Below are 26,164 nucleotides of genomic sequence, written 5' to 3'. Positions count from 1 at the left end.
AGCATTGGATGCACCTGGGCTTACTCTTTCCTATCCATATATGTGACACCAATTAAATTTGGCACTTCGTTTATGTATTTAGCTTTTACTAATTAATTTGATATTTCAATCTTTCTAAAAAGTCATTAATTTGTTTATTCTTTCACCATATTTCATGTTTTCATTCTTTCACCATATTTCATTTTTTTATTCTTTCACCCATGCATAATTAAAAAGTAAGATGACAGTTTTCGTGCATGAATGACGATACTTTTGCAAGTAATTGAATGGGCACCTCATGCACCCATGGTCGAACAACAGTGCCACTATAAATATCTCAAAACTCATGTTCTGAACCGCAACAAGTAGCCAAGGATGGACCCAGGGGGGCGCCAGGACTCAGGAAAATTTTTAAATTTCTTTATATTCTATAACGACTTTGCTTTTTCTATATAAAAAATTGTCGTATTTTATCCCCTTAACTTTACAATTTTAGTTTTTCTTTTTTTTCCCCTTTAATTTCACTCCCCTTGGATTAAGTTTCTAGATCCTTTTGAAACCGATTTGTACTAATAAGATGTATATGGTTGTAGTGGTAAAATATTGAATCAGGACCACCTCAAATTTTAAAAGTTACAAAAAGGGAGATATAGGCTTGGCTCCGGTTAGTTATGCCGGTGGAGGTCGGTGACAGGAAGGGCACGATAAAGTTCGAGGGACTATCATCATTTGCCAAAGAGAAGAATGTACGTGAATCTTAAGAATCATATTATATATTGCTATGAAAAGTGAATAAAAAGCGATAATAATAATAATAATGTAATTGGTGAGGACAAAGAGTGATGGGCTTTGCCGTCCACAAATTATTATACAAGATATCTTTGATCCTTCTTTTCTTTTCTTATAACAATGAACCTATCTAAGTTTTATATTTATATTAGTTTAAAAAAGGGAACAATAAGTACGTACATGTAGACATACGTATTGCATGGGTGTGATGTGAGAGGGGAAGTCAACATTTAGCCACATGCAATAATGCAGAGAAGCAGGCCGGCCCCCCGCGTATACCTACTTTTCACCAACAAGTATATGAGATGCACATTGCCCATGATCATATACATGGATTGTCAACTTCAAGGGATTGGAGCTAGTGGTTAAGGAGGATTTTGAGTATTCACCCGATCTCGGATTCGAAACCCTTTGGAGCCATTGGAACGCATTTGGTGTGATTACCTGCTCCGTGCGTCGCTGGGAGTTCACGGAGTCTCGGGAATTAGACAAGCGAAGCCTGGACATCCCGGGTTATAAATGGATTGCCCATTAGCCACAAACTTAGGTCAAAAGGAGGACATCTTATCTTGTTTTTATCATTCAAACCGAAAGTTTCTAGAACAACTTAATGATGAATAAAAACTAACGCTGCTTAATTGATCCATGCAAAGTATGCAAAACATTCAGATAATCCGATGAAAAAAAAGCTAATCCTGCTTAATTGATCTGTGCAAAGTAAGCTAAATATTCAAATAATCCGTGAAGGCATGAATACTGCGTAAATTTTTGTAACTGCTAATTGTTGAAGAAGTACTTTGGAGATGGTCCAGATGGATAAGAGATGAAGCTCGAACCAAATTTGGAGATGGAGTTGGTGAAGAACTTCGAACAACTCGTAGTTGGGCGGTGAAGGAGGTGCACTCGAACTTCGAACTTAGTTGGGGAAGAACAAGTTGATTGAAAAGGAAGTCGGTGATGAACGATGTAAGCTCAAGACGCGCATTGTACATTCCCAAGAGAATTATTTGTCCCCAAAAGGAAGTTGTTAGAGTTGAATAGGAAGTTTCTTTTTCGGATACAATTCAAGCCTTATGAATTCTTCGATTAGCAAACTCGAAAAAATCCCAAACCATCTCTCTCGGTTTTTCCTGTTTTAAATGATTCTATATGAATGATGGCATCAAAAACCCTTTTCATTTGTATTCAATGGGCACAAACCGGAGAGATTATCCACTTCATAATGTATCCTTTCGTTCGGGAAATCAAATGAAATTTAGCAAATAATCACCATTACAGTCGATTGTATCTCGCAACGTTAGTTCGCGGACTGTCCATAACTCTTTGAAGTTGTCACAACTGAAACCTCAATTTCATCCTCAAAGTATGTGAATTACACCAAATAATTTTACCGAAATACAAATCTATTGAATTTACAATTTAATTTGACTTTAGCTTCATTTGGGACTGCCCCAACTTATCGGCATTTCTTCCTAATGCGGCGAGAAAAGGCTGCACTTTTAATATGCAAAATGGGTGGATACCCACATCAAACTTAGTGGCTGACACGTTTATTTGCAAATATGTACTTGGAAGTGCTTCCCTTTTTCTTCTTTTCTTTCTAATATCTAATTCAAACTATCTTTTGGAGCTAAGTTAATAGAATTGCTATGTTTGGTTTTAGAATTAAGTAGAGTTGAGTTTTGATTTTAATTGGGTTATGATTGATTGTGTTGTTGAATTATGAGAAAAAGTGTGAAAAAATAATGAATAGTTGAGAGAAAGTAATGATTGTATTGTTAAATTTTGAAAAAAAAATAATTGAAAGAAAGTAATAATTAGTTAAGAGAAAGTAATGATTGTGTTGTTGAATTGAAGATAATTGCGGTTAAGTGAAGTATAATTAAAATTAAAGTTAAAATTTGTTTGTGAAACCAAACAAATGAGTGCATTTTCGAGAGACATTTCAATTTGCATTTTTGACTTGAACTCTTAAAGTATTTCAAATTTACCCCCCTAAACCCTGAGCCTCTATTTCATTAATTGGACATTGATCATAGTGCGATTTTACAGATTACTATTAATAATCATCACATGATCCACATGCGAGTCGTCAATGGGTTTTTACAGATCTCTTTCGTATAATATTTCACTTGGTCTCTGTATATTTTTTAGGCATTGCACGACATTACCAAATAATTTATTTATTCTTTTCCTGCTAAACGGACTGTACTCGGTTCGAGGTGCACCACGACCTTATAAACTTCAAGGGGTGAAATAGCTACAAACATAAACTTCGGGGACGCGAAATGAAATTTCCAGCTTGTTGAATGAATCTGACTTGTCGGGACTCGTCAGTTCGTTTCGACGGGTTAACAAACTTTGGCGGAGGCGGACCAAAAGAAGAAACGCCGCTACCGAACACACAGTGTAACGCCTCTACCGGCACCACCACGACAACACCGCCTTCGGAAAATCCTCCGCCGCCCCTCGATCTTCTCTCCCCGCTCTCCTCGGATGACCCAATGGAAGCTAAGTTCAACGGCGGCGATAATTTCGATCTCTTGACTGGCTCGAGCCCGGATAGCAATCCCCTCTTGTCCGGCACCTTACTCCCCGAGGCCAATTCCGGCAGTGGACCCAGAATTTTCAGCCGCCACTTCGACGATTCGTCCTCCTCCTCCGCCGCCGCCTCCGATGACGATGAGGACGACCGGCGGTCCTCCACTACTTCAATGGAGTCCACCACCAAACGACTCGACTACATGCTCCAGTTCCTGGACCGGAAGCTCTCCTCTGCTCCCGCCGCCACTGTCGCCGCCTCGCATGCTGTAAGCAGCAATTCCGGTCTGCCGGAGTTCATCGGCAGAGGAGGCGGGACGGGGATCTTCAAGCTGCCGCCCCGGGCGGCCGTCCACCCGGGACGTCCGTCGAGCCTCGAGGTGAGGCCGCACCCGCTGCGGGAGACCCAAATCGGGTGCTTCCTGAGGACGATAGTGGCGACCCCGACTCACCTGTGGGCTGGTGGAGAGCAGAACCTCCGGGTCTGGGACCTGACTCACGATTTGTACTCCGCCTGCAACTTGGGGGAGGATGCGGAATTGGATACGGCGCCATTCCGCGAGTCCGTGGCCGGGATTTCACCCACCCTGTGCATGGCCTCCGATGAGGCGAACCACCTGGTCTGGAGTGGCCACAGGGACGGAAGGATCCGGTGCTGGAAGATGCCTCCTAGTGGAGGCAGCTGCGGCTGGGCCAGTAGCAAGACACGGTTCGGGGAAGCCCTTTGCTGGCAGGGCCATCGCGGACCCATCCTTTCCATTGCCATATCATCATTTGGGGACCTGTGGTCAGGTTCGGAAAGCGGTTCTATCAAGATATGGCCATGGGAGGCCATCGAGAAATCTCTCTTATTGACTGAGGAGGAGAGGCACATTGCTGTTTCTTCACTCGAGAGGTCGTACATCGAGCCACGGAACCTAGTTAACCCGAACGGCTTTGCTCACAGTTTAGGTGCTGATGTAAAGCACTTGCTATCAGATCATTCCAAAGGAAGAATGTGGAGCGGCAGTCATTTTTCGTTCGCCCTTTGGTACGTACGAAGCTTAGGATGTTACACGCTATGATTTTTGTCAGATAATTAATGACTGAAATTGTGATTTCACTCCCTAAGACTGACACCAAGTTGCTTGTAATAAGATGAATTCCCTTGAGTTGGCCTTTCATTGTAGAAGTGGGACATATAAGGGGAATTTGTTCAAAGGGACATTTTCATATTCATGCATCTCTAAGAATTTTACAGGAATTTCCAAACAAGCATAATGGTTGTTTCTGCATGTGGACGCCCAACTCTTCAATTTTACTCTAATTTTTAAGACATTTGTTGTTTCCTGCAGGGATGCTAGAACAAGAGAATTGCTTCGTGTGTTCAATATAGATGGTCAAGTCGAGAGCCGGGCAGAAGTGGTACTTCAGGATCTTCCCATGGACTTGCCTTTTGGAGCAAAAAGGGACAAAGTGCAGACCCCGGTTAGCTTCTTTCAGCGCTCGCGCAATGCTCTAATTGGAGCAGCAGATGTTGTTCGTAGGGCTGCGACAAAGGGGGCATTTGGAGACGACAATCGTAAAACTGAAGCATTGGTGTCGACAGCAGATGGGATGATCTGGACGGGGTGTACAAGTGGCTCACTTATCCAGTGGGATGGGAATGGGAATCGCCTGCAAGATGTCCAATACTGTCCTTTTCCAGTTCAGTGCCTCTGTTCTTTAGGGCTTCGCATATGGGTGGGGTATGGAAATGGGACCCTTCAGGTGCTGGACCTCGAAGGGAATCTGATCGGGTCATGGACAGCTCACAGCGGTCCGGTCATGAAATTGACTGTTGGGGCAGGGTATGTTTTCAGCTTGGCTAGTCATGGTGGAATCAGAGGTTGGAATGTTACTTCACCTGGCCCACTCGACGGCATGTTAGGAACGGAGTTGGGTGGGAAGGAATTCTTGTACAGTAGAATCGAAAATGTGAAAGTATTGGCAGGTACATGGAATGTTGGACAAGGAAGGGCTTCTCGTGACTCGCTCATAGCATGGCTTGGTTCTGCAGCATCTGCAGCTGGTATAGTAGTTGTTGGGCTTCAAGAGGTTGAAATGGGTGCTGGTTTTCTTGCTATGTCTGCAGCTAAAGAGACGGTATGGGATCTTATAAGTACTATGATTTTATCTCAGTCCTATCTGAATGTTTCTATTCAAGTAGATCTTTATTCAGAGTCTATCTTCTTATTCCCTTCAGAGATCAACAAGACATTCTTAAATCCTACCACTTTCTCGTTAAGTCAAAAGAACAAATTAAACTTGTATACATGAAAGCTGTTGATGCTGTCTATTTAAAATTTCAGCAGGGAGTTTCCTGACAAATTTATAGATGATAATTTTTTCAGTAATATAGGCAAAATAAATCAACAAGCAGTTCCATGGATCATTGTTTGGTGTAATAAAAGGGTATTATCGTTTTCTTGGATATGTAGGTGGGGCTTGAGGGTAGTGCTGTTGGGCAATGGTGGCTCGATATGATTGGCAAAACACTCGATGAAGGGTCAACTTTCGAACGAATTGGTTCTAGACAGCTCGCTGGCCTACTGGTTGCTGTGTGGTGAGTAAATATATGTGAATTTTTGTTAAATGTTTGTTTTGATGGATGTTTGTAGGTATTTCAAAGTTCTTCTTAAATCAGCGGCTGAGTTCTTGAATGCCTTCTTTATTCCTGTCTGCTGTATGTTTAGCTAAGAAAAATTGCAAGACATGTTATCTGAAAAGGTTTCCTCAGAGTATCATAAGATAAAATCAACTTTCCTTAGTCTATTATGAGATAAAATCACTCTTTCTTTCGCTTACCTGTAAAATCAATTATTTCAGAATGAAATAGGTTTTATGCTTAATTTGATAATTTGAATCTAAAAACGTTTTGGCTATAGTTTCCATTTAGATACACATCTTTACATATCACCAAGACTGTTATTAGCACTGGGTAAGCTTATCTCTGGAGTTTCTAATGTCTGATGTATGAAGTATTTGTTAGGGTGCGAAAAAGTCTTAGACCCCATGCTGGGGATGCTGATGCTGCAGCAGTTCCATGTGGTTTTGGGCGTGCAATTGGTAATAAGGTTTGTCTTCCTTTTGCTTCTCTGTTGATTTGCCAATGTAAGTGTTCACGAAATGGTATTTAATCTCTTAGCCCAATAAAAAAAACCCAATAGTATATAAATATATTTGCATCTGTGGTTTGTACTTTCTGCAGATGTTTGCATTTAAAATGCTGCTTTAACAATAACTTGTTTTTGAATTTATCATCAAATGGGACATTTAAGTGGAAAACACCGACAATAGATAAAGCATGATTTTTGTAGTAATTGCAAATTACCCCCAACCGAAGCATAATTTTTTTTAACTATCTAAATAGTTTGCTATTTTGAAGATAATTCCCCATCAAAATAAGTTGGTATTTTTGGGCTTTAGATAATTATGTCGGAGAACTTGTCACATTGTTGGACATATCTTGCTAGATTATAACAGAAATATGTGGGACAAGTGATTAGCAGAAGTACCAGCCTCTATTTTCCATCAGCATACTTTATAGCCCAGTCTGCTTATTCAAAATAAATTGATAAGATAACTAATTTGGGTGCACTAGATCTAGATATGCAAAATAGCCATCTCTTATTGGTTTGTATGCCGTTGAGCAGATTTGTCTCTCCACTTATTTTTATTGTGTTGTCCTTTTTGTTTTTTTCATTTTGGTTTTCTCTTCTTGACACGGCTGGAAATGATTACAAACAGGGAGCTGTCGGTTTGAGGATCAGAGTTTATGATCGGATCATTTGCTTTATAAATTGCCATTTTGCTGCTCATATCGAAGCAGTTACTCGTCGAAATGCCGATTTCGACCATGTATATAGGACCATGACATTTAGCAAGCCCTCGAACTCCTTCAGTGCAGTAGCTGGTATGCTGCCGAACCTGTTATTGACTTGTTCGATTGCCTGCTCGGTTTATTTGTCTTGGCTTGTTTATAGACATGGATTGCCTCTTATCCTTTCTGTTGCAGCCGGTGCTTCCTCTGCCGTGCAAATGATTCGTGGTGCAAATGTACGTATACATATCTCATATGGTTTTACATTCATCATAATTATTGGTCTTCTTGTGTTAGGATCCTGATTTTAAACAAAGTAGCAGCCTTGCTGGTCTGTCTAGGAACTGAATGCCTGACAATTATGGTTCTCAGAAATAAATTTAATCCATTGACTGGACGGTCGTGCTCAGACAGTAAGGCTGAATCTTTCTGTGAACAAACCGCCTCTTGCTTTGAACTGGTTACATTCTTCTTAAATTTATTCAGCATCCACTCTGGTAGAGTTCGTTGAACTCCTGTTGAACACATGAAACCATAGTTTAGTGGTCAACGTGTAGTCTATAACTTTAGTTAAAGTATGCCCTGTCTCAGTCTTTGTGATTCACCACCAATTCTTGGACAGGTAATTGGGGCGCAGTCAGTTGAGGGACTGCCAGAGTTGTCCGAGGCAGACATGGTTATATTTTTTGGAGATTTTAATTATCGGCTTGATGGGATATCATATGATGAAGCAAGAGATTTCATTTCCCAAAGATGTTTCGACTGGCTCAGAGAGAAGGATCAGCTCCGAGGAGAGATGGAAGCGGGAAATGTCTTTCAAGGAATGCGGGAAGCTATTATAAAATTTCCTCCTACCTACAAGTTTGAACGGCACTTGGCTGGATTAGCGGGTAGTTTATCTTGCAAATTTTGAAGATGGGATTGGATTCAGAACTTAAAACTGGGCAGTTTCATATAGCAATTCCATTCCTTTACCATAACATTGTAGGAGCTGTTGCCTCAGCATGATAGTCCTTCTACGATGCTTTGTATGGTTTAGGTCCAATGGGACGACTGCCACTGAATTACTACTTGTGATTCCTAGGAATCATTTCTCACAAGAGCCGATGTGTCAGGTTGCTTTAGAACTTGGACCAACCCTTTTATCTTTTTTAATTTTTCCTGTTGCCTTTTCAGGGTATGATTCTGGTGAAAAGAAGAGAATTCCCGCTTGGTGTGACAGAATTCTGTACCGTGATAGCCGCTCACTTCTGCTGAATGACTGCAGTCTAGATTGTCCTGTGGCTGCTTCAGTAACGGAGTAAGTTTTCCTGTACTCGAGTTAAATTGCTTATGCCAACTTTATCATTGCATATATCATAGAAACCTTTTCCCTACAAAATACAAACTGCTGTTCCTAATATTTCAGTTAGACATTGTCTGTGCAATCTCAGTATTTAGGAATACCCTAAGGTTTGCACTAGTTCCAGTTTTTCAGATAATTATTCTTTGTGGAATCCTGCTTTGTAATATTTCCTTTGTACCTCCCTTGTGCTTATAAAAAGTGTAATATTTGATCATTGGTCTTTGATGAATCGAATAAAAGCGCTTTCCATCTAATTTCTCAGCAACTTTCCTTCTGATTTCCCTTCACTCTGCAATTCCCTTCTACTATGCTCTGTTTTTGTATGGTCCCTTTGCAACCTGGGAGTGTACAAAGCATAATCGGGTGCTTATATCTGCTAAGGTTCAAATGGACATGAAAATGGCATAAGAATGTAATTTTTTTCTTCTCTTTATTTGCCACTGAAAATTTGCAGAGATTATTGCTTATTCTTAGAGCATTATTCCCTCTCGATCAAACTGCTCTGCAACTGTTGGAACCTCTTTTGGCTGCTTGTCATTTTTTACTGTAACTCATTATGACTGCCAAATTATCCACGTTGAACGATTTTCAAATTTAATCCCTGGAGTTTGATATCTCGTGTTTGAAAGGTATGAGGCTTGCATGGATGTGACTGACAGCGATCACAAGCCTGTCCGCTGCACATTCAGTGTGGATATTGCTCGAATCGATGAATCAGTGAGGAGACAAGAGTTTGGGGAGGTTATCACGTCTAATGGAAAATTCAACTCTTTGCTTGATCGGCTGTTTGAGATCCCGGAAACCATAGTCAGTACCAACAACATAATCATTCAAAATGAAGACACGTCCATCCTGCGCATCACAAACAAATCGAGGAAGGATATCGCTCTGTTTCAGATAATTTGTGATGGTGTCGCTGTGATTAAGGAGGACTGCCAAGCAGCAGGTCATCATCCGAGGGGTTCTTTTGGGTTTCCACCATGGCTCGAGGTAATTGTGTTTTCTTGCTTTGTATATATGGCTCAACTCAATTTATGCTTTCTTCGTTAGATTGACAATCAGTCTGATAATGTCTATTAGATCTTATAGAGAGCCATCAGTTTGCGTTTGCGAGTGCATAGATGACTTTAATATGAAAAGCAGTGCAATTCAACAATGCTTTTTTGAAAATAGCTTTGAAAACAAGATTCAGATGAACTTTTCTCACACACTGGCAAATGCCCGGTAATAATTTGAATTGGTTGTCAAACCAGGTGAGTCCTGTTTCGGGCACGATCGAACCCGATCACACAGTCGAGGTGTTGGTGCGTCACGAGAAGTTCCAGACCTTGGAGGAGTTTGTCGATGGGGTCCCGCAGAATGGTTGGTGTGAGGACACCCGAGACAAGGAAGTCATACTGGTGATTCGGGTGGGCGGGACTTACATGACTCGAACAAAGTCCCACCGAGTCCGGGTCCGCCACTGCTCCACATCAAGAACGAAGCAGGTCGTAGTCAAGCCAACACCGGACTCAAAGAGGCAGGCTCAGATCCTCCAGCGCTCTGATATACAGCGGCTTAGCGATTCCTACGAGGTGGTGGAACACTTGAGGAATTTGCATAGTCCATGAAGCGATCAAGGTTTGAATATCCGGCTGGTGAAAATGTTCTCAAGATTCTTAAACTAGTCGATCTGCATATGTTCTTTGTTTTTTCTTGTGGATGGTTAGCAAATGTACAGAGAAACGCGGCATTAATCGGGGAAATATTTATGTGAGTTTGTCATAATATTTATTTACACAGTGCAGTTTTTCTTGTCGTTACAGTTTTTGCTTGTATTCATATTCATCAAATCTATGGATTAATAAAAGGCCTCATTACTTTTGTAGACTGATGTTTGCTTCGTTGTTTTCGGTCCTTCAAGCGGAGCGGCTAAACAACTTACCGACTCATACCCATGAGATCCGACTCCGAAGCTCTTCATCTTCCCCAGCAACCGCAATGCCTAGGCTTGCAGTATCTCCATTGAATGGCGATACCACTGTGGCATAAAGTGGAGCTGAGAACTGAGTCTTCAGGATCCATCTTATTGATGCAAACTGAATGAATGCTAAATGGTCCCGTCAAACTCTAAGGTGCAAAATGAAGTTTTCTGATGCACACATTTTGTTTTCGACTGAAACTGCAGGGGATGCATTTCAAATGACCCGTAACCAGTCTTAGGATTGCGGGTCATGTCCAACGAGCAACATGGTCTATTATAGCTCCATACTAGTTTCCCCTTGCTCACGACATAAAATATATATCGATACCCAAAAGGCCAAGGAATCATAGAGCTCGACGAATTACGAGCATAGGGCCCCTTGTAGCAGCACGCTTTCTTTGAAGGCCTCGCAGAAATAGAGTACTGTATTTATTCCTTGAGCGTGGATATTTTGAATAGTACGTCCTTAAAACAATATAAACCAATACCCAAAACTCGAGTTAAATATCAATTTCGTCCCCGAAATGGACAAATTACATCAATCGTGTCTCTCACGCGAAAACTACATCACCTTGATCCTTCGTAACATCAGCTAGATTCTTTGTAACATCATTTGGGTACTTTGCAACATCAATTGAGTTCCTTCATCCAGTCAACCGTTAGTCTTGAACGGAAATGCATGTTGCCATCAATTTCGTCCTTCCAAACTAATTTCATACTTTTTATTTTTATTTTCATTTCTTTGATTCTTTTAATTAAAAAATTTCTTTCTTTTTTTCTTTTGTCCTCTCTTTCATAACTCCCACCTCTCAAACTTCTCTCTCTCTCTCTTAATTCCCTTCCCCCCCCCCCCCCCCCCAAAAAAAAAAATCTTCTTCACATAATTATGGTTTAATCTGACTATATAACGAATCATTTAAACATTACATGTACACAGTACATCTATGTGTCTCTTACTTTCCGTGATTTCAATGTTCTGTTTTGTGTGGATAAGTGTTCGTGTGGGTAAGCTAGAGGCATTTCGCATTATCGACCCAATCCAGCTCAGTAAAATGATTCCATTTATATTAATATATAGATTAGAAGGTGACGTGCAGAGGACTAATGCCATGGAATTGTCTGTCAGCGCGAATTCGAATCAATCAATTCGTAACTGTAAAAGCTTAACTAAGGCGGAATGAATTAATTATGAGAAACGTGCACTATAATTAAAGGGGAAATAATTGCAATTGACAAATTGCATGTCCTTAACTTAACATGGCAACATATTGTATTGGGCAGTGAATATATTTATCTAACACCTCCAGGAGAGTCGGGGCTGTGAGCCCCCACATGTTCCAATCTTCTTTTAAGAAGACCCCCCTCTCTCAAAGAAGACTTTTTGTACGTGTAATCCCATATTTGGTGGCAAAATTAAATAATTAATTCATGAGGGATCTTGAAGGCATTTGGTATTTGGTATGAGGTAGTCCATCTGGATTATTGCGAGCGTGATTCTAAATTCCCTGGGTTATCATCATGTTTGGTTAATGCGTATTACTGATAATTTGGATGCTTAAAGTAATCCAACTAGGAGTGTCTATCTACATTACGTGAGCATTACCGGTAATTTTAAAAGCGAGAATCTATCTCAGTGGAAATCTAAATTATCAGTAATCTCAAATAACAATGCGTCAAAAGCAACCTTATATTACTGTCACGCGCTTCAACTTGAGGCAGAATATACGCATACATGCGTTCCATTAATTTCACGAAAGACCAGAAGATATTGCTTTCATCATAAAACATCAAAGTAGGACTTTTATATTATACACGACCAGAAGATATTCATCGACCTGCTATACGGGATTGATGCATACAGAGGCAAATGATTTGGGAGGGAAATAGATATTCAAAAAAAAAACCCACTACGCCACCACTACACACTATAGAGAAAAAAAAAAATCCCCTAGAATAGTTGTCCCCTTTTCGCACTACATTGCCTTCTTAATTATAAGACGTCTCCTCTCATTACTACTTCATCAATTTCGTCCCAAGATATTGATCAGTCAGTCTTCATCTTCTGAGAGGCAAAGAGCAAGATGGCTGAGTTTGTTTATAGAAGTGTGATTCTGTTTGTATTAGTCTTTCTCATTCTGCAGTCTAGTGGCTCGCACGGGCAGATGCTGCCCGCGATTTTCGTGTTCGGGGACTCTTTCGTCGATGTTGGGAACAACAACTACCTCCCGCTTTCATTAGCAAAAGCAAATTTCCCGCACAACGGAATCGATTTCCCCAGCCGGAAAGCGACTGGAAGGTTTAGCAATGGCAAGAACATCGTCGATTTGCTAGGTATGCTCTCAACTGAAAATTCCATCAGCTAGCATAGCTCCATGTATTCTACAGACGCGTACATGGACATACATATTCATGTGAAATGGCGTGTAATGCAACAGCTGAGAAGGTGGGGTTGCCGAGTCCTCCGCCTTACCTATCTATCGACTCAGACTCGAGTACATCATACCTTTGGGGTGTCAGTTTCGCTTCTGGTGGGGCAGCAATCTTCAATACCACGTCAAATCCACTTAATGTACGGAAAACGTCTTCTATGATCAATCTTACAATTGCACGATCGAAAATATATATAAATGCCACACTACTAGTGTAACGTAATCAAAGCCTATTCAAACATTTTGGTAAAACTATCATTTGCAGACGCAATCAATACCTCTGTGGCAGCAAGTGGAATACTACCTAAAGGTGCATGATCACCTTACGAAGCAACTAGGATCTGCCCATGCTCAGAAGCATCTATCGAAGTCTCTGTTCTTCATTGTGATCGGAAGCAACGACATCCTTGCCTACTCCCGATCCATCAATCAAAATATACCCCCAAAAAAGTACGTCAACCAGATGACCACCTTGCTCAAAGCCAAGTTAAAGGTACATGATATCGCCAATAATGCATGAAGCTACTAGACACATGATAGCTGGACTACACATTGATGGACTTTATTCTGAGCAGATACTACATACTCACGGCGCACGTAAATTTATGGTGGTGGGACTGCCTCCGGTCGGGTGCTGCCCAGCGCAGAGGATTCAGAACGAGACCAGAGGCTGCAGGGAGGACACGAATACCTGGACCGTCATGTACAACGAGGCACTGGAATCAATGTCAAAGGAGCTGAAGTCGGAGCTGAAAGACATGAGCTACTCCTACAGCCACACTTATCCTCTCATACATGGTTTCATCCAAGACCCTGCTTCTAATGGTACGGCGTCCTTTCCTTAGCCAAATGCCAAGCTTTTTTACTTTCGTCATCATTTTTTATACTTTAAGAATGCCGGTGAGTTTCTCACTCTTGGTCTTTCAGGGTTTAAGGAGGTGAAAACGGCCTGTTGTGGGCTCGGCAACCTGAATGCCCAATTCCCGTGCCTGCCAACTTCAACGCATTGCTCCAACAGGACAGACCACTTGTTCTGGGATCTATACCATCCCACTGAAGCAGCCAGCCGACGGTTCATAGACAATGTCTTTGATGGCCCTCCACAGTACACTTCCCCAGTAAACGTACGGCAGCTAATTGCCCTTTAAGTTAAGCAACAGATTACTACTCATCACGTCTAAGATTGTGTTGTTGTAAAGTGGAGATACAAAACTCAATAAATGTCGTTCTTACTGAAGTTCATGCACTAAACATTCCTAGATCTGTGCGCTGTGTCCGATCTAATTAAATGCCGTACTTCCCAACTTCCCAGAAAAGGCAAAGCTTCCTTATTTTCTTCTAAGAGGAAGAATGAAAGAAAATATCTAACAATCACTGGAAGCGGCTGGTACTAGTCCCCTACACCAGCCAGGAGTAGTATATCCATCATTTAATCCTCGACAAATACACATACGAATCTCCAGAGCAGAACGTATACTGTTGCCAAAGAGAAGTTACTTCATGCCTCAGATATTATGATGGTAATATTTCCTCAAAGAAGCTTCTGAGGTCACCACGAATTGTATCGAATGCCAGCATCTTCTCCAATGCATTCTGCATAAAACTCAGAAGTCGGATCATTTTCAACACGGGGGAATTATGTATCACACTCACGCGTGTCTTATTACAACAATTACCTTGTATTGCTGACCTTGAGCTAATATTCTCTCATTGTGCATTTGATCAATGTCTGATTGTTCCCAGGGCTACCTAAAATCGATGCAGCTCTGTCAATCACTTCCTTCGGAACACCTGCACAAGCAAAGCATCAAATTAACTTTTTGAGGAAACCACTGATCCAGAAGAGATGCAGCAATGAAATGCGTGACAGCCAGGAATATACAAGTCTAGGAGCAAGCTTAGAAACCGAATACTCCACAAATGCCAAAAATGAAATGAATACAGGGTCACTTCATATTCCATCTTATTTGCACCATCTTTTATACAATAAAGAAGCCTTACTGAGAAATTCCATCTTTTCCAAACTGTACGCTCAAAGACCACATTCATTACATTTTAAACCATATACACAATGCGCTTTAGTTCCATATTTTAGTAAGTGTTGGATGTTGTCTCAGAGCTGCTGTGTCTTTATTAAACGTCTGTAGTTTCTCTATTTGCTAAGCAGTTTTATTAATTTGCAGTTAGGTCCTTAAGTTGCAATTACTCTGCTTATAGGGACTTTGTAGCTATTTAAGGATTGTTAGACGTGTGCAGGAGCAGTTACTTAGCAGTTGTTTTGTGTCTATATATGTAGGAAAGGGTCAATGATGTATTGTGTGGTGACAGTTAATGAAGTTCTTTTTCTTTCTTTCTCAGTTTCATCCTTTGTTCTTCTCTCCCTCTGTTCAGTTTTTGAACTGCAGATTCTTTGTGCTGCAGACATGTGTGTGTGAGTGATTGAAAGAAACACTAAGAGTGCGTTTGGATTTAGAGTTGAGTTGAATTGAGTTTTGGTTTTAATTGATTTATAATGATTTTATTGTTGAATTATGAGAAAAAAATGTGAAAAAATAATGAATAGTTGAGAGAAAGTAATGATTGTGTTGTTAAATTGTGAAAAAGTAATAAATAGTTAAGAGAATTTAATATTAAAAATTGAATTAAATGATTAAAAAATTAAAAAATTTAAAAAAGTAATGATTGTATTGTTGAATTGAAGATAAGTGGAGTTGAGTTGAGTTGAGTTGAGTTAAAATTTTTTTTAAAAACAAACACACCCTAAGAGAGTGGGAGTTTGAAAGAATTAACAGGGACAGTTCCTTTATGGCTTAAGCCAATGGAAGAAAAAATATATGCAGATTCTTTGTGCTGCAGACATGTGTGTGTGAGTGATTGAAAGAAACACTAAGAGAGTGGGAGTTTGAAAGAATTAACAGGGACAGTTCCTTTCTGGCTTAAGCCAATGGAAGAAAAAATATGAGAAAAGTTTATAAAAGATAAAGGCTCAGCAATCCATTGGCTTGTTGGATAAATTTTTAAATAAAATGTGCCTAATTCGGACTTGAGCCCATATGCAATCCAAAAGCTTAAGCCAATGGGTTCCTTTCAACCGGTGTGGGACATTTTATCCTCTCACACTCTCTAATTTTTTCTCCAACATCCCGCCCTCACGTGGTATCGTGTCGTCTTACACGAGAGACACGTGACCTTAATCAATCGATGAGACCACACGACTTAATCACACCCGCCCTCACTTTGATGTCCCGACATCGGACACAACGGGTGTTTGCTCGAGGCGCACGTTACGCTTACACTCGAGCCTACAGGTCACACGGACCCGCGCATACATGCACTTTATGCGCACCTCACGGCACGAAGCCGCCCTACACATCCAGGATTATAACCAAGAGCTATGATACCAGTTGGATAAATTTTTAAATAAAATGGACCTAATTCGGACTCGAGCCCATTTGTTGGATAAATTTTTAAATAAAATATGGGCCTAATTCGATCTCGAGCCCATATGCAACCCAAAAACTTAAGTCAATGGGTTATTGGGCCTTTGTCTTTTATAAACTTTTCCCATATTTTCCTTTCAACCGATGTGGGACATTTTGTCCTCTCACACTCCCCAATTTTTCTCCAACAATAAGCATGGCTGATAGTTTGCCCGAAAGAGTTCTACTAGAAAGAACTTTTATGATGAAAGCACCATCTCGTGACAGTAGAAAAACAACACGGCTTCATTAGTAAATTCTGCAGATCATTATCTTCTCGGAGCACCTAAGTAATCCTCTCGTTAAAATTTCTGGACAAGGCATGGCACAAATATTTCTCATTTTAAGCGACAAATTTCTCATTTTCACAGCTTAAGAGAGCTTAGAAGTATACCAGCGAGGAGAGCACACTGGAGACCTGGAGAAAGTATAACTTAGATGTGAGTTTCCTGATAAAGCATTATGAAATGCATCATAACACTAAGCATACATATCTGTGCTTACCTTAGCTCGAAAGCGTGTATCCAGGAACTAGCCTGAACAAAGAATGGCAATCTTGTCAAAGGAGGATCCTTCAATGTCGAAAGCCCAATTATCAGATAGTGAAACTAAAAACTTCTGATTGCTACTTCATGCGATCAAGAACAGAGGTAAGTTATACTGGTAAAGAAATACAATGTCTTCAGTATCTGCTGAAGCATCTTCATGCCTTAGCACACTCATGGTGTAGAACTTGATCTTCTCCGACTAACATTGTCATGAAAAATCGATATGTAACCTCCCAAAGAGGAAACAGCAGCTGCAGATGACTGAAAGGCATCTCATACCTTCAGCAAATAGCTCTCATCAAGTAATTCAGTGAGGTGAGTGCATACCAAAACCTGGAATACGCCACAGAACATAATAAAATTTGATTCAATCTCTATAGATAATGTACAGAAGGTCTACTTCTGAGTATGATGACTTGGCTTTTATTTATAATCATAGTTTATGATCTTGTTGGGAATAAGTTTGCCAGTACAATTTGCAGAGATAGGCTTCTCTCATTCCACAAATTACAGTGGTCATCCTCTTTCATATGGGCTTGCTACTAACTTCTCAAGGACGATACAACTGATAAATGTAGAACTGATTCATGAGAAACATGATTATGACATTCAACCCAAACCTTTGGGGGTTGATCGCACATGACAAAGTAATTTATTGCTCCAACAAGCAGGCCAACTCCATCTAAAGGCGAGTATCAGCAACAATTAGAAATAAAACATATCCACGCTTCTATTGGTTTTAGTCGAGACCTACCAACTTTCATTTAGAGTGCCTTTCCCGAATTCATCTAGCAGGCATAATGATTTTGAAGTCACATGCCTGCGTAGTTTAGATGAAGTAACAGGAACAACTAGATTATGTGAAATTTAATTCTCAAATACTGGAGAACCCTCCAGAGCCAGCTAGTTTCCACTTTCGAATACCTACACTGGACCACGAGCAGCGAACATAAGGATAATCAAAGGCACGCATAGGAAATACTAAGAGCAATAACAACAATATATATAACAATAAAATAAATTGACAAAGAGTACTCATCCCATTTTGACGTGCCTTAGCATCATGCCTACTTGATGAAGATCAATCATGAAGGTTGATTGTTCTGCAGTCATGAGTTTCCTACCCATTGCACAAAAAATCCTGTTTAGATTCATATGTTACCAAACTTCAACATAAGCGTGGCCTGTACCATAGCTTCGGTATCAGAGTAAGTCGTACAACCTATCAGTCAAACCCACAGTTGCATCATCTGCCGGTACAAAACTTCCAATATGTGCAAGGAAGACAATGAGAGCAACCTGGAAGAGATATTTTAATCAAAGTGAAAAGATGCTCCCGAGGTTACTATGTAGCCATTCAAGTAATTTTTACACATGAAACTCCATAGTCGAAATTAGCGGGGAAAAAACTCCAATAACTTTTTATGGTTGGGTAGACCTACTAATGACAAAAGGAAACAGCAACTGCCCAAGACTACGCGTGCAGACTAGACAAGACTGTCGCAGGCATATAATGTAATTATAGAAACTCGCACCTACTCAACTAGAAGTTTATTTGCCAACTGCAAGGCTTAAATTAACAATCTAGAAAGCAATTTGGGAGCTCATTGTCAAGTACTGGAAGTATTACTAAAAAAGATGGAATGGAAAAACACCTAACCAAGAAACTATGTTTCAATTTTTGCTTCTTAAAGGGATATCGCTGACCTGCTTTATGTAGATACTTTTGCCTGAGTAATTGGGACCAGTGATTATATTTATCCGTTCTGAATCCTGCAAGATTGGATTAGACTTGGTCAAAGGAACTCAGACAATGGCATGACAGAGTACATCGTATAATTCCAGTTACCATCTCTAAAAATAGTTGTATCATTCGGTATGAAAGTGTCAACTGTCATTTCCTACAAAACACGCCTGGAAATGTGACATAACCACTTGTTACAAATCATGCTTCCAATGTTACATAAAGTTTTTCTGAAGAATTGTGGGGCATATTGACAGTCCATACCTTCCGTTTTGTATATCAAGCAAATTTTAATCAGTCAATGTGGGCCTCACATAATTGTTCTGACGAGCAACCAATGTCAGTGACAAGTAGCTTAAACAAGAAGTTAATACAGTCAGCGTCATTAGACTTAATATGTTCACACATATAAATGGGATTAGCTCACATAATAAGGACAAAATATTTTAGGTGAATAAACAGAGCACCAAGCAAATGCGCGCAAGAAAGAACAGTCGGGGGAGTAGCTGAGTGGCCCTTACCAATCAAGTTCAGCAGCAAAATTCACTGTCTCAAGCAGATGTTCTGAGAACACAAGTGTATGTGATACCAAGTCTCTGATAATTTCCCCGTTCCATATCTTCTCATTCATGAATTTTGTGAAAGAAAAATCCATAAGTGTTCACATATTATAGAGAAACTTCAGAGATGAAAGTAGTTCAAAATATGGACCCAAAATTTTGTGATAAATGTCTCCAAAAAGGGCATCTAATTCTCGTGTCTTGGAATTGTAGAAGAAGAACCTTTTCGTATCTCCATTTGTGTCAGAGAACTGCATTTGCATATGATCCATATTTTAAGTACGTACATAATATATACACAAAACCATCTCAGTCAAGTCATGAACTTGCATCATTATAGGTTTCAAGAACACATCTACTTACAGCAAATTCAAAATCTTGAACCCTTCCGAGTGTCACATCAAGTTTTTCTTCAAAAGCTCACATCAGATATCCTGAAGATAAAACAACAGAATCAGTGGGACTAACCAAATGCATTTGTTAAAGATGCATTCCAAATCCAAGGCTTGAAAATTTCGCAGTTATCACTCTTAAAAAATAGAGACATAAAAAGAAGGCTGAAAAAGAAAAGGGACAGAAAATAATAAAAGAAAAAAAAAGGTTGTGTTATCTAGAACTATATTAGAATACTTGTGTATCTTTAGAGTTTGTCTTGTTCAAAAGCTGATCAGATGGAAACTCTTCAAAGCAAGTTGCAATCGAGTTTCTTACAACAAATGGGAAATACATACTTCAGCAGAGAGAGAGAGAGAGAGACAAAAATAAACAAACTAACTGGCCTTCATGGATGATCATGCAGATTCTCTCAGGTGCTAATCAAACGTCATGAAAGCAACAACTTATGATGAAAAATGTTAACAGAAATCCACCACTAACCAAAATAATGAATAAGATTACCTATTTGTTGGATATATACAATACAAGGAGCAGGCTTCTCCTTCCACATGTCTGGAAGATGGGAAAGTTCCAATGAAGAAACCTAAAAAGAGCTAATCAAATTAGAAGAAGTTTGTGTGTGCCCACCCTCAATTTTACGAATGAAAATTTGGACTACTGAGCACCTGTTCCAAAAACTCTGGCAATTCCTCATATATTTGCCTCAGCTCGTCTAACTGCACAAAATATGTGAAGTTTTAAGGGCTATGAAGAGACTTAAATCTGCATATTGGGATGTGAAGTGAGCTCATCATACTCTTATCATGGTAGCTGAACCCTAGTCAATGAAAATGTAGATAACAGTTAACGTCATCATTTCCCTCTGCCTCACCTCATCACAGAAGGTCTCCTTTAACATTGGCTCATAACCTTTCTCTTTAGTTCTTCTTTCATCAATAAAACCAATCACCTAAAGAAGGAATGGAAGTTGAGAAAAAGGCTGGAATAATTTCAAAAGGAAGAAAGAACCTATTCACTACGTATAAATGAAGCGGGGGTATTTTAAGAAAAGAATTGGAGAACCAAAGAAGTATCCGAACTTTTGTAGTGCAAAGTAATAGAGCTAACATAACTTAGGAAAAAAAAAAAGAATGCCTTTTATTTACAGACCTGCTATACATTGTGATTCAAGTCTCCAGAGCTTACCATTTAGGCAAGTCACACGTGGAATAGATGCACCTGAGGTTGATCAAGAATATGGGCAAGAGTCGAAGAATGGCATCAGAAGATTCTTGCCCAAGAATAGCCTCAGAAGATTAGTGCAAGGTACACCATTGACTGTCATTGCCTATGACAAGGACAAATACGGATGTGATGTGGATGATGTATAACATGATGGCATTTTTAATCCAGTTACAAAGGAAATCCAATACCCAGTGCAATGAAAGATAAATCCTAAATAACTAATAAATGAATACTAATAGTCCCACTAGGTATCGGACATGCAACCTCTAGGTTAACAGGCGAGGCATGCGATACTACGCTACATTTTCTTTTCATTATGACATTTTTCTTTAGGTACATCTTTGTTTGAGGTTTTAAATTCAACTCTTTTTTTTTCATTAATAGGTCACCATTTATTGTAAAATTATAACAAGAAATTCTTCTAAGTTATGGGATGGCTTGGCACTACAAATATCATGACAACCGTGCTAGCCTTGTCCAGGTTAATTATTCTAAGTGAGCTTTCGTTGATATCAAAATATTTACAATAATGAAGAGCGTGTATAAACTTTCAGTGAGAAGAAGTGGCAAGGGAAAAGAATGTCGATCTGTGGGCTAAGGATGATCCCATTGCCCATTCCACCATGGGAGTGGCGGAGACAGAAGAGGATGCGTTACTTACAGCATAGAAGAGCGCAGCTGCAAAGAGGTTTCTTGATTCATTGGATGCCCAGTTTCTTGATTCATTACCTATTGGATTTAAGGGCCATTTTCCCCAACATTTTGATGAAATTTACTTAATACTTCGTACTAAATAGGAAAGCTGTTGATACAGAATTTCGACTATTCCTAAGTTTGGCGTTACTTTGGTTTCCCTTTGCCTTATCTTTTTGTGTTCCAACAGAACTGGTATATATTGTTTTTCGAAGACTGAAGCAGAAAGTTCCGCTTTTGACTACATGAGAGAAAACGGGTTTGTGGTAGTGGCAGCTTGTCCCGGCCTTATAGTAGGGCATGTTCTGCCGCCGACTTTGACTGCGAGTCACCTTGGTCCTCGTAAAGTTCGTCAAAGGTACATATATCAGCTCATACAAGTGGTTATGCATGTATGAATAAGATGAAAATTATCAAAATTCTTTCAGTTTTTTATGCATTGTGTTTAAGGCATGATTATTGGGTGAGATCCCCTGTTACAAGCACTTCTTTAGATTATAAATGCTCCACCTTTTACTATATATTCTTCATTGTAATCCTACCTTGGGTCACCTGCGCAATTTAATCTATGTAAGCATTGAAACTGATATCAATCGGGATCTCACGTGATGAATCCGTCGAGAAATTGATCAGTCGGAAGTGTATGTTAATGGTAGATTCTTTCTAAAACTTTCGTATGGTTAGAGTTTTTGGATTGTAAGGAAGCTATAAGAATTTACAGCTCGTGATTTCATTAAATGATTTAAAAGATATAGTCATTTGAAAATTTATAGTATGGTGATAAAAACTTAAATTTAAGTCAAAATTTTCAAGTTGTTTCTTTACTTTTTGACTCAACTCTCGTTATCAAATTGTAGCTTTATATATATATATATATATATATATTAGATTTCCATAGAAACAAGTAACTCATTGATCGGTGGTCCGAGCGAAGAGAACGAACAGCTTGAACACCATTTACAGTAGAGAAAGGAGGGGATAAGAGAGTATGTAAGGACAACAGGAAATAATAATAATAATAATAATGAAGGGCTTTTTTGATAATCAGTACATTTGGGTCCTTAACAGAGTTATGATGGTAAGGATGGAGAGACCACAATGAAGCTACAAAAGACCTAATTGATATGACAAATGACCCAATTGATAGTATAAAGGACCTAATTGATGTTACAAGGGACTCAGGTGATGTAGTTTTGGTGTGAGGGATCCGATTGATGTAACATGTCCATTTTAGGGACAAAATTGATATTCAATTCTCCAAAAGTCCTATTAATAGAAAATTGGACCTGGGGCTATTTACAACTAGCCAATTAAAAATTCTCATATATATGTATACTAGTACTAGCGAGTGCCATCCAAAGATGTCGTTCTTGATTCTCCCAGAAGGGCACAATTACCGTGAGCAAACTTAAATATTAATGACAAGCAACGCATTTTTGCTATGCTACTTATACTTTTACTTGCTCCGCTATTTTGTATTCCCTCGAGCACAAGCAATCGTGAGGACACATTTGAATCATTGTGGGAACATCAAATTTTAACAAAGAATCCCTTCATACTATCCTTATGTTCTCTTTGTAAGGACACATCCATCTCAAGGGAAATGGGGAATATAATGCTGTAGTTTTATACGAGAGGAAGACCCTAAAGCAAGTATTCGGGAGAACTATGAAGCTTACGGCATGAAGTGGTGATGAATAGGGGCCAAAGCTCTCCCGATTTTGGCCGAGAATGTACCTTCCGCCATCTCGGTGATTCCCATTTCTCGAAGTATCTCCGCCTTAAATAAATGAACTATCTTCTAGTCCATTGATCAGAACGCAATTCGTATATCATGAAGGTCTTATCGTTAATATCCCTCCAATATTTGCAAAGGGTTGCTCGAAATCTTACCAAGAAATTGGTATTAGTGGCTAACTAATTATCGCGACATCCAAAAATCAGCATCCGAAGTTCAGGACCATGCTCCGATTCGGTAAATGCATAGAGATGTGAAGTTGAAAGAAGTAGTTAGAAGGCTCAAATTCGTGGAGATACAGCATGCCAAATGAATAAACATCATCTGATTGGCTTAGGTTCGATCGATTTGCAACCGAAAACTGTCTAAGCTTCTGTTCTTGTTTCTTCAGCCGCCGACTCCTCTCCCCTTCAAGTTCTTTCACAGCCCTTACGGGACCTCGTGTGGTCCCATTTAGATACAACCGGCTCTGCTTCGTTTCCTCCATCAACTTCTCAGTTGTTTCCTTGTCAAGAGCCTTCAAGTGGAGAGATTGGATCAGCTTACTGTACCCGTTTGCGTCGGGTTCAAACCCAAAGCTCTTCATCTCTCTCAACAGTTCTAAAGCTTTGTCAAAATCCTCGAGCTTGCAGTATCCCCTGCTGAGCGTGGGGTACATGACAGGGCTCAGCTTCTTGTGCTTCTTCTTCGCCTCCTCCATCTCACCATCACTCACAAAGCTTCTCATGAGATAACTGGGTAAGTGAACAAATCGGGCTTCAGACCCAGTTGCTCCATTAGCTTCTTCACCTCCATTGACGTCTCCACCTCTCTAGCCTTGGAAAATCCATTTACAACCTAGTTAAACACCACATTTCCAGGAGGTGGGCCGAACTCGATCATCTCGTGCAAGAACTTCTTCGCACCATCCAAGTCCTTGCTCCAGCACAAGCCACTGATAACTACCGAAAATGGCTTGATTGCATATCTTCTGGCCCCTTCATTAAAGTCACCTAGCATCTTTCGAGCTAACTTCACTGTCTCATGCTCCAGGGACAATGAGGTGATCAAGAAGCTGATGGCTGATGGAGGAAGGAGCTCCTCCTTTAAAGCGGAGTAAAGGGCACGAACAGATTTAGCCAGCTTCCCCCGGCAGAGCCAAGAGATGATGCTCCCGACTTCTTCTCCCTCAGGCAGGGTCCCTAAGCCGAGCATTTCCTCGCACATGGACCAGGCAAGGTCATAAGATCTGCAATTACATAGCACATCTATCGTGAAATAATAAGACCTAGCATCGGGAACACTATAATATCGATCAAACTCGTCAAGAACCAAAAGGGCACCCTGGCCTTCACCCAGCCTCGAGAACATTTCAAGCAAGTCGTTCAAAATTCCATCATCCAATCCGGCCTTGTTCCGGACAAAATCCCAGAACATGTAAGCCTCTTTCTTCGTAGGGTTGCCTTCGCACACGTCCTGATCCAAAGCTTCGACTAAAAAGCTTGATATGTAATCTGAAGATTTTGAACAGCCCGACAAAGCCCACTGAACAAACTTGATGAGATTCTCGCCTAGAATATGCGGAGTTTGGAGCCCTTGGAACACGAACTTCTCCTGCCACGGCCTTGGCAAGTGCGTGCTGTTGAGTTTAGACTCCAGGAAGGGACAGCACATTCTCCATTTCCTTCGGGCTGATCTCCCAGATTTCGTCGCCGCCAAAAAAACTATATGGAAAATTAATAGGCAAGCTCACACCAACACCACCGCCTACGACATCTTCCATCTGGTCATCATAAGATTCACCAGTAGCCATTTCCACGGCCTCGAGGGGACCATCTTCGGCTCAGGTTCGCCCCGAAAGCCGACTGGTCAGAGAAGAATCTCGCAGGCCCACCATTAGGGTGAAGGAGCCGGAATACGACAGCAGGAGATAATTAATTCGAGGGGGGCCACTTGGATGGCCTTGCAGGGAAAGTAATCGGAAATAAAGAAAATTCCAGGCGACATGTCGAGATCTGGAGAGAGCAAATCTCGGCAATGCTCTCCACATCCGTCTCCTTCTTCACTGCGTCCAAGTTCTTCCACTGCAACAATGACGTAACTCAAAAACCCTAGCGAGTGTATCGGCCTTTATGGATTCAATTTTCTGGTTGATTTTATGTGCACTATGAAGTTTGAGATTTAGCATATTTTGGCCCCCGCGAGCTTCATACAACCTTGCATCCCATTAGGCACGGATACGTTTGCACGAGTAGAAATTGAATAATTTTTAGTTACAACTGAATCAAATCGGGTGGATTTTATGTTATAGATATCAATAAATTATTACAACGAATAATTTGTATCAAATACATGTTAATTCTAACAAAATATAAATGTTCTATTTATGGGAAAATAGATAAATAATTTCTATTCGATTGTGAACAATAAATCAAACTAAAATCCAAGGAAAAAAAGAAGGGAGAATATATAGATATTTTGGAGTGACGAAATTGTTAACCGCTTCAGAATATGAATGAAACATAAAAGAAAAGGTGCGTGATGTTAGGAATTTGATTATAGGTACCTCATATAAAAATTTCATATGTTGATTAAGATAATTATGATTTTATTTAAATATTGCATGATATAGACTAATTTCCAATAAATTATTTTTAATGTAGGAAAGGAAATAATCAACTATCAAAAGTAGGTATTATTGCTTTCTACTTGATCTTTTTTCATCCCCCCACTACCTATGCCTGAGTGGTCCTGTTTGGCAACGGAGTAAAACTCTGTTTAACTTAACTCTAAACTTTTTAAAATTTCAAAACGACCCAAAATTTATAAAATTTTTCAATTTTGCCCCACCCCTTCTCTCTCCTCCAGGTCACTATTCATCGTCTTCCTCCTCTTCATCCACTATTCATTCTGCGG

At 40.0% G+C, this 26,164-nt stretch overlaps 3 protein-coding genes and 1 pseudogene across 6 annotated transcripts; 2 read left to right on the top strand and 2 right to left on the bottom strand.

Moving 5' to 3' along the window:
* Positions 1–3,062: 3,062 nt before the first annotated feature.
* On the top strand, positions 3,063–10,634 carry LOC116210629 (type II inositol polyphosphate 5-phosphatase 15). Of its 4 annotated transcripts, none has more exons than XR_004157533.1 (10): positions 3,063–4,339; positions 4,644–5,433; positions 5,769–5,893; positions 6,320–6,404; positions 7,078–7,386; positions 7,773–8,040; positions 8,327–8,450; positions 9,125–9,485; positions 9,749–10,247; positions 10,399–10,634. XR_004157533.1 is itself a non-coding variant. In XM_031544578.1 (10 exons), exons 1-10 carry the CDS (start codon positions 3,078–3,080, stop codon positions 10,103–10,105), a joined length of 3,579 nt encoding a protein of 1,192 aa, XP_031400438.1. In that variant the 5' UTR covers positions 3,063–3,077; the 3' UTR covers positions 10,106–10,362. The 4 variants fall into 4 exon arrangements, 2 of the variants coding, with proteins under 2 accessions (XP_031400438.1, XP_031400437.1); XR_004157532.1 differs by having other exon boundaries at positions 10,364–10,634; XM_031544578.1 differs by lacking the exon at positions 10,399–10,634 and having other exon boundaries at positions 7,078–7,243; positions 7,346–7,386; positions 9,749–10,362.
* Positions 10,635–12,259: 1,625 nt separating this feature from the next.
* On the top strand, positions 12,260–14,102 carry LOC116210279 (GDSL esterase/lipase At5g55050-like). Its single transcript, XM_031544127.1, has 5 exons — positions 12,260–12,789; positions 12,894–13,027; positions 13,153–13,380; positions 13,463–13,712; positions 13,815–14,102. Exons 1-5 carry the CDS (start codon positions 12,540–12,542, stop codon positions 14,033–14,035), a joined length of 1,083 nt encoding a protein of 360 aa, XP_031399987.1. The 5' UTR covers positions 12,260–12,539; the 3' UTR covers positions 14,036–14,102.
* Positions 14,098–20,541, bottom strand: LOC116210280 (annotated as a pseudogene).
* LOC116212219 (pentatricopeptide repeat-containing protein At3g02650, mitochondrial-like) lies at positions 20,432–24,922 on the bottom strand. Its single transcript, XM_031546787.1, has 5 exons — positions 24,122–24,922; positions 23,493–24,080; positions 23,269–23,332; positions 21,500–21,567; positions 20,432–20,563 (listed from the first exon to the last, which is right to left on the bottom strand). Exons 1-5 carry the CDS (start codon positions 24,920–24,922, stop codon positions 20,432–20,434), a joined length of 1,653 nt encoding a protein of 550 aa, XP_031402647.1.
* Positions 24,923–26,164: the final 1,242 nt, after the last annotated feature.

The sequence above is a fragment of the Punica granatum genome, chromosome 6 (assembly GCF_007655135.1).
Source record: "Punica granatum isolate Tunisia-2019 chromosome 6, ASM765513v2, whole genome shotgun sequence".
Lineage (NCBI taxonomy): Eukaryota > Viridiplantae > Streptophyta > Magnoliopsida > Myrtales > Lythraceae > Punica > Punica granatum.
This window is presented reverse-complemented; position numbering and strand designations above follow the sequence as displayed.

Excerpts from the sequence above, each read along its gene's own strand:
- LOC116210629 (XM_031544577.1), top strand. The coding sequence starts at position 3,078 with ATGAATCTGACTTGTCGGGACTCGTCAGTTCGTTTCGACGGGTTAACA. Across the intron at positions 6,405-7,077 it reads GGCGTGCAATTGGTAATAAG|GGAGCTGTCGGTTTGAGGAT; the intron begins GTTTGTCTTCCT and ends GATTACAAACAG. Across the intron at positions 8,041-8,326 it reads GCACTTGGCTGGATTAGCGG|GGTATGATTCTGGTGAAAAG; the intron begins GTAGTTTATCTT and ends TTGCCTTTTCAG.
- LOC116212219 (XM_031546787.1), bottom strand. The coding sequence starts at position 24,922 with ATGTGCTGTCCCTTCCTGGAGTCTAAACTCAACAGCACGCACTTGCCA. Across the intron at positions 24,081-24,121 it reads TCGGCCCACCTCCTGGAAAT|AGAGGTGGAGACGTCAATGG; the intron begins GTGGTGTTTAAC and ends TTCCAAGGCTAG. Across the intron at positions 23,333-23,492 it reads ATTTACCGAATCGGAGCATG|AAGATAGTTCATTTATTTAA; the intron begins GTCCTGAACTTC and ends TCAATGGACTAG.
- LOC116210279 (XM_031544127.1), top strand. The coding sequence starts at position 12,540 with ATGGCTGAGTTTGTTTATAGAAGTGTGATTCTGTTTGTATTAGTCTTT. Across the intron at positions 13,028-13,152 it reads CCACGTCAAATCCACTTAAT|ACGCAATCAATACCTCTGTG; the intron begins GTACGGAAAACG and ends TATCATTTGCAG. Across the intron at positions 13,381-13,462 it reads TGCTCAAAGCCAAGTTAAAG|ATACTACATACTCACGGCGC; the intron begins GTACATGATATC and ends TATTCTGAGCAG.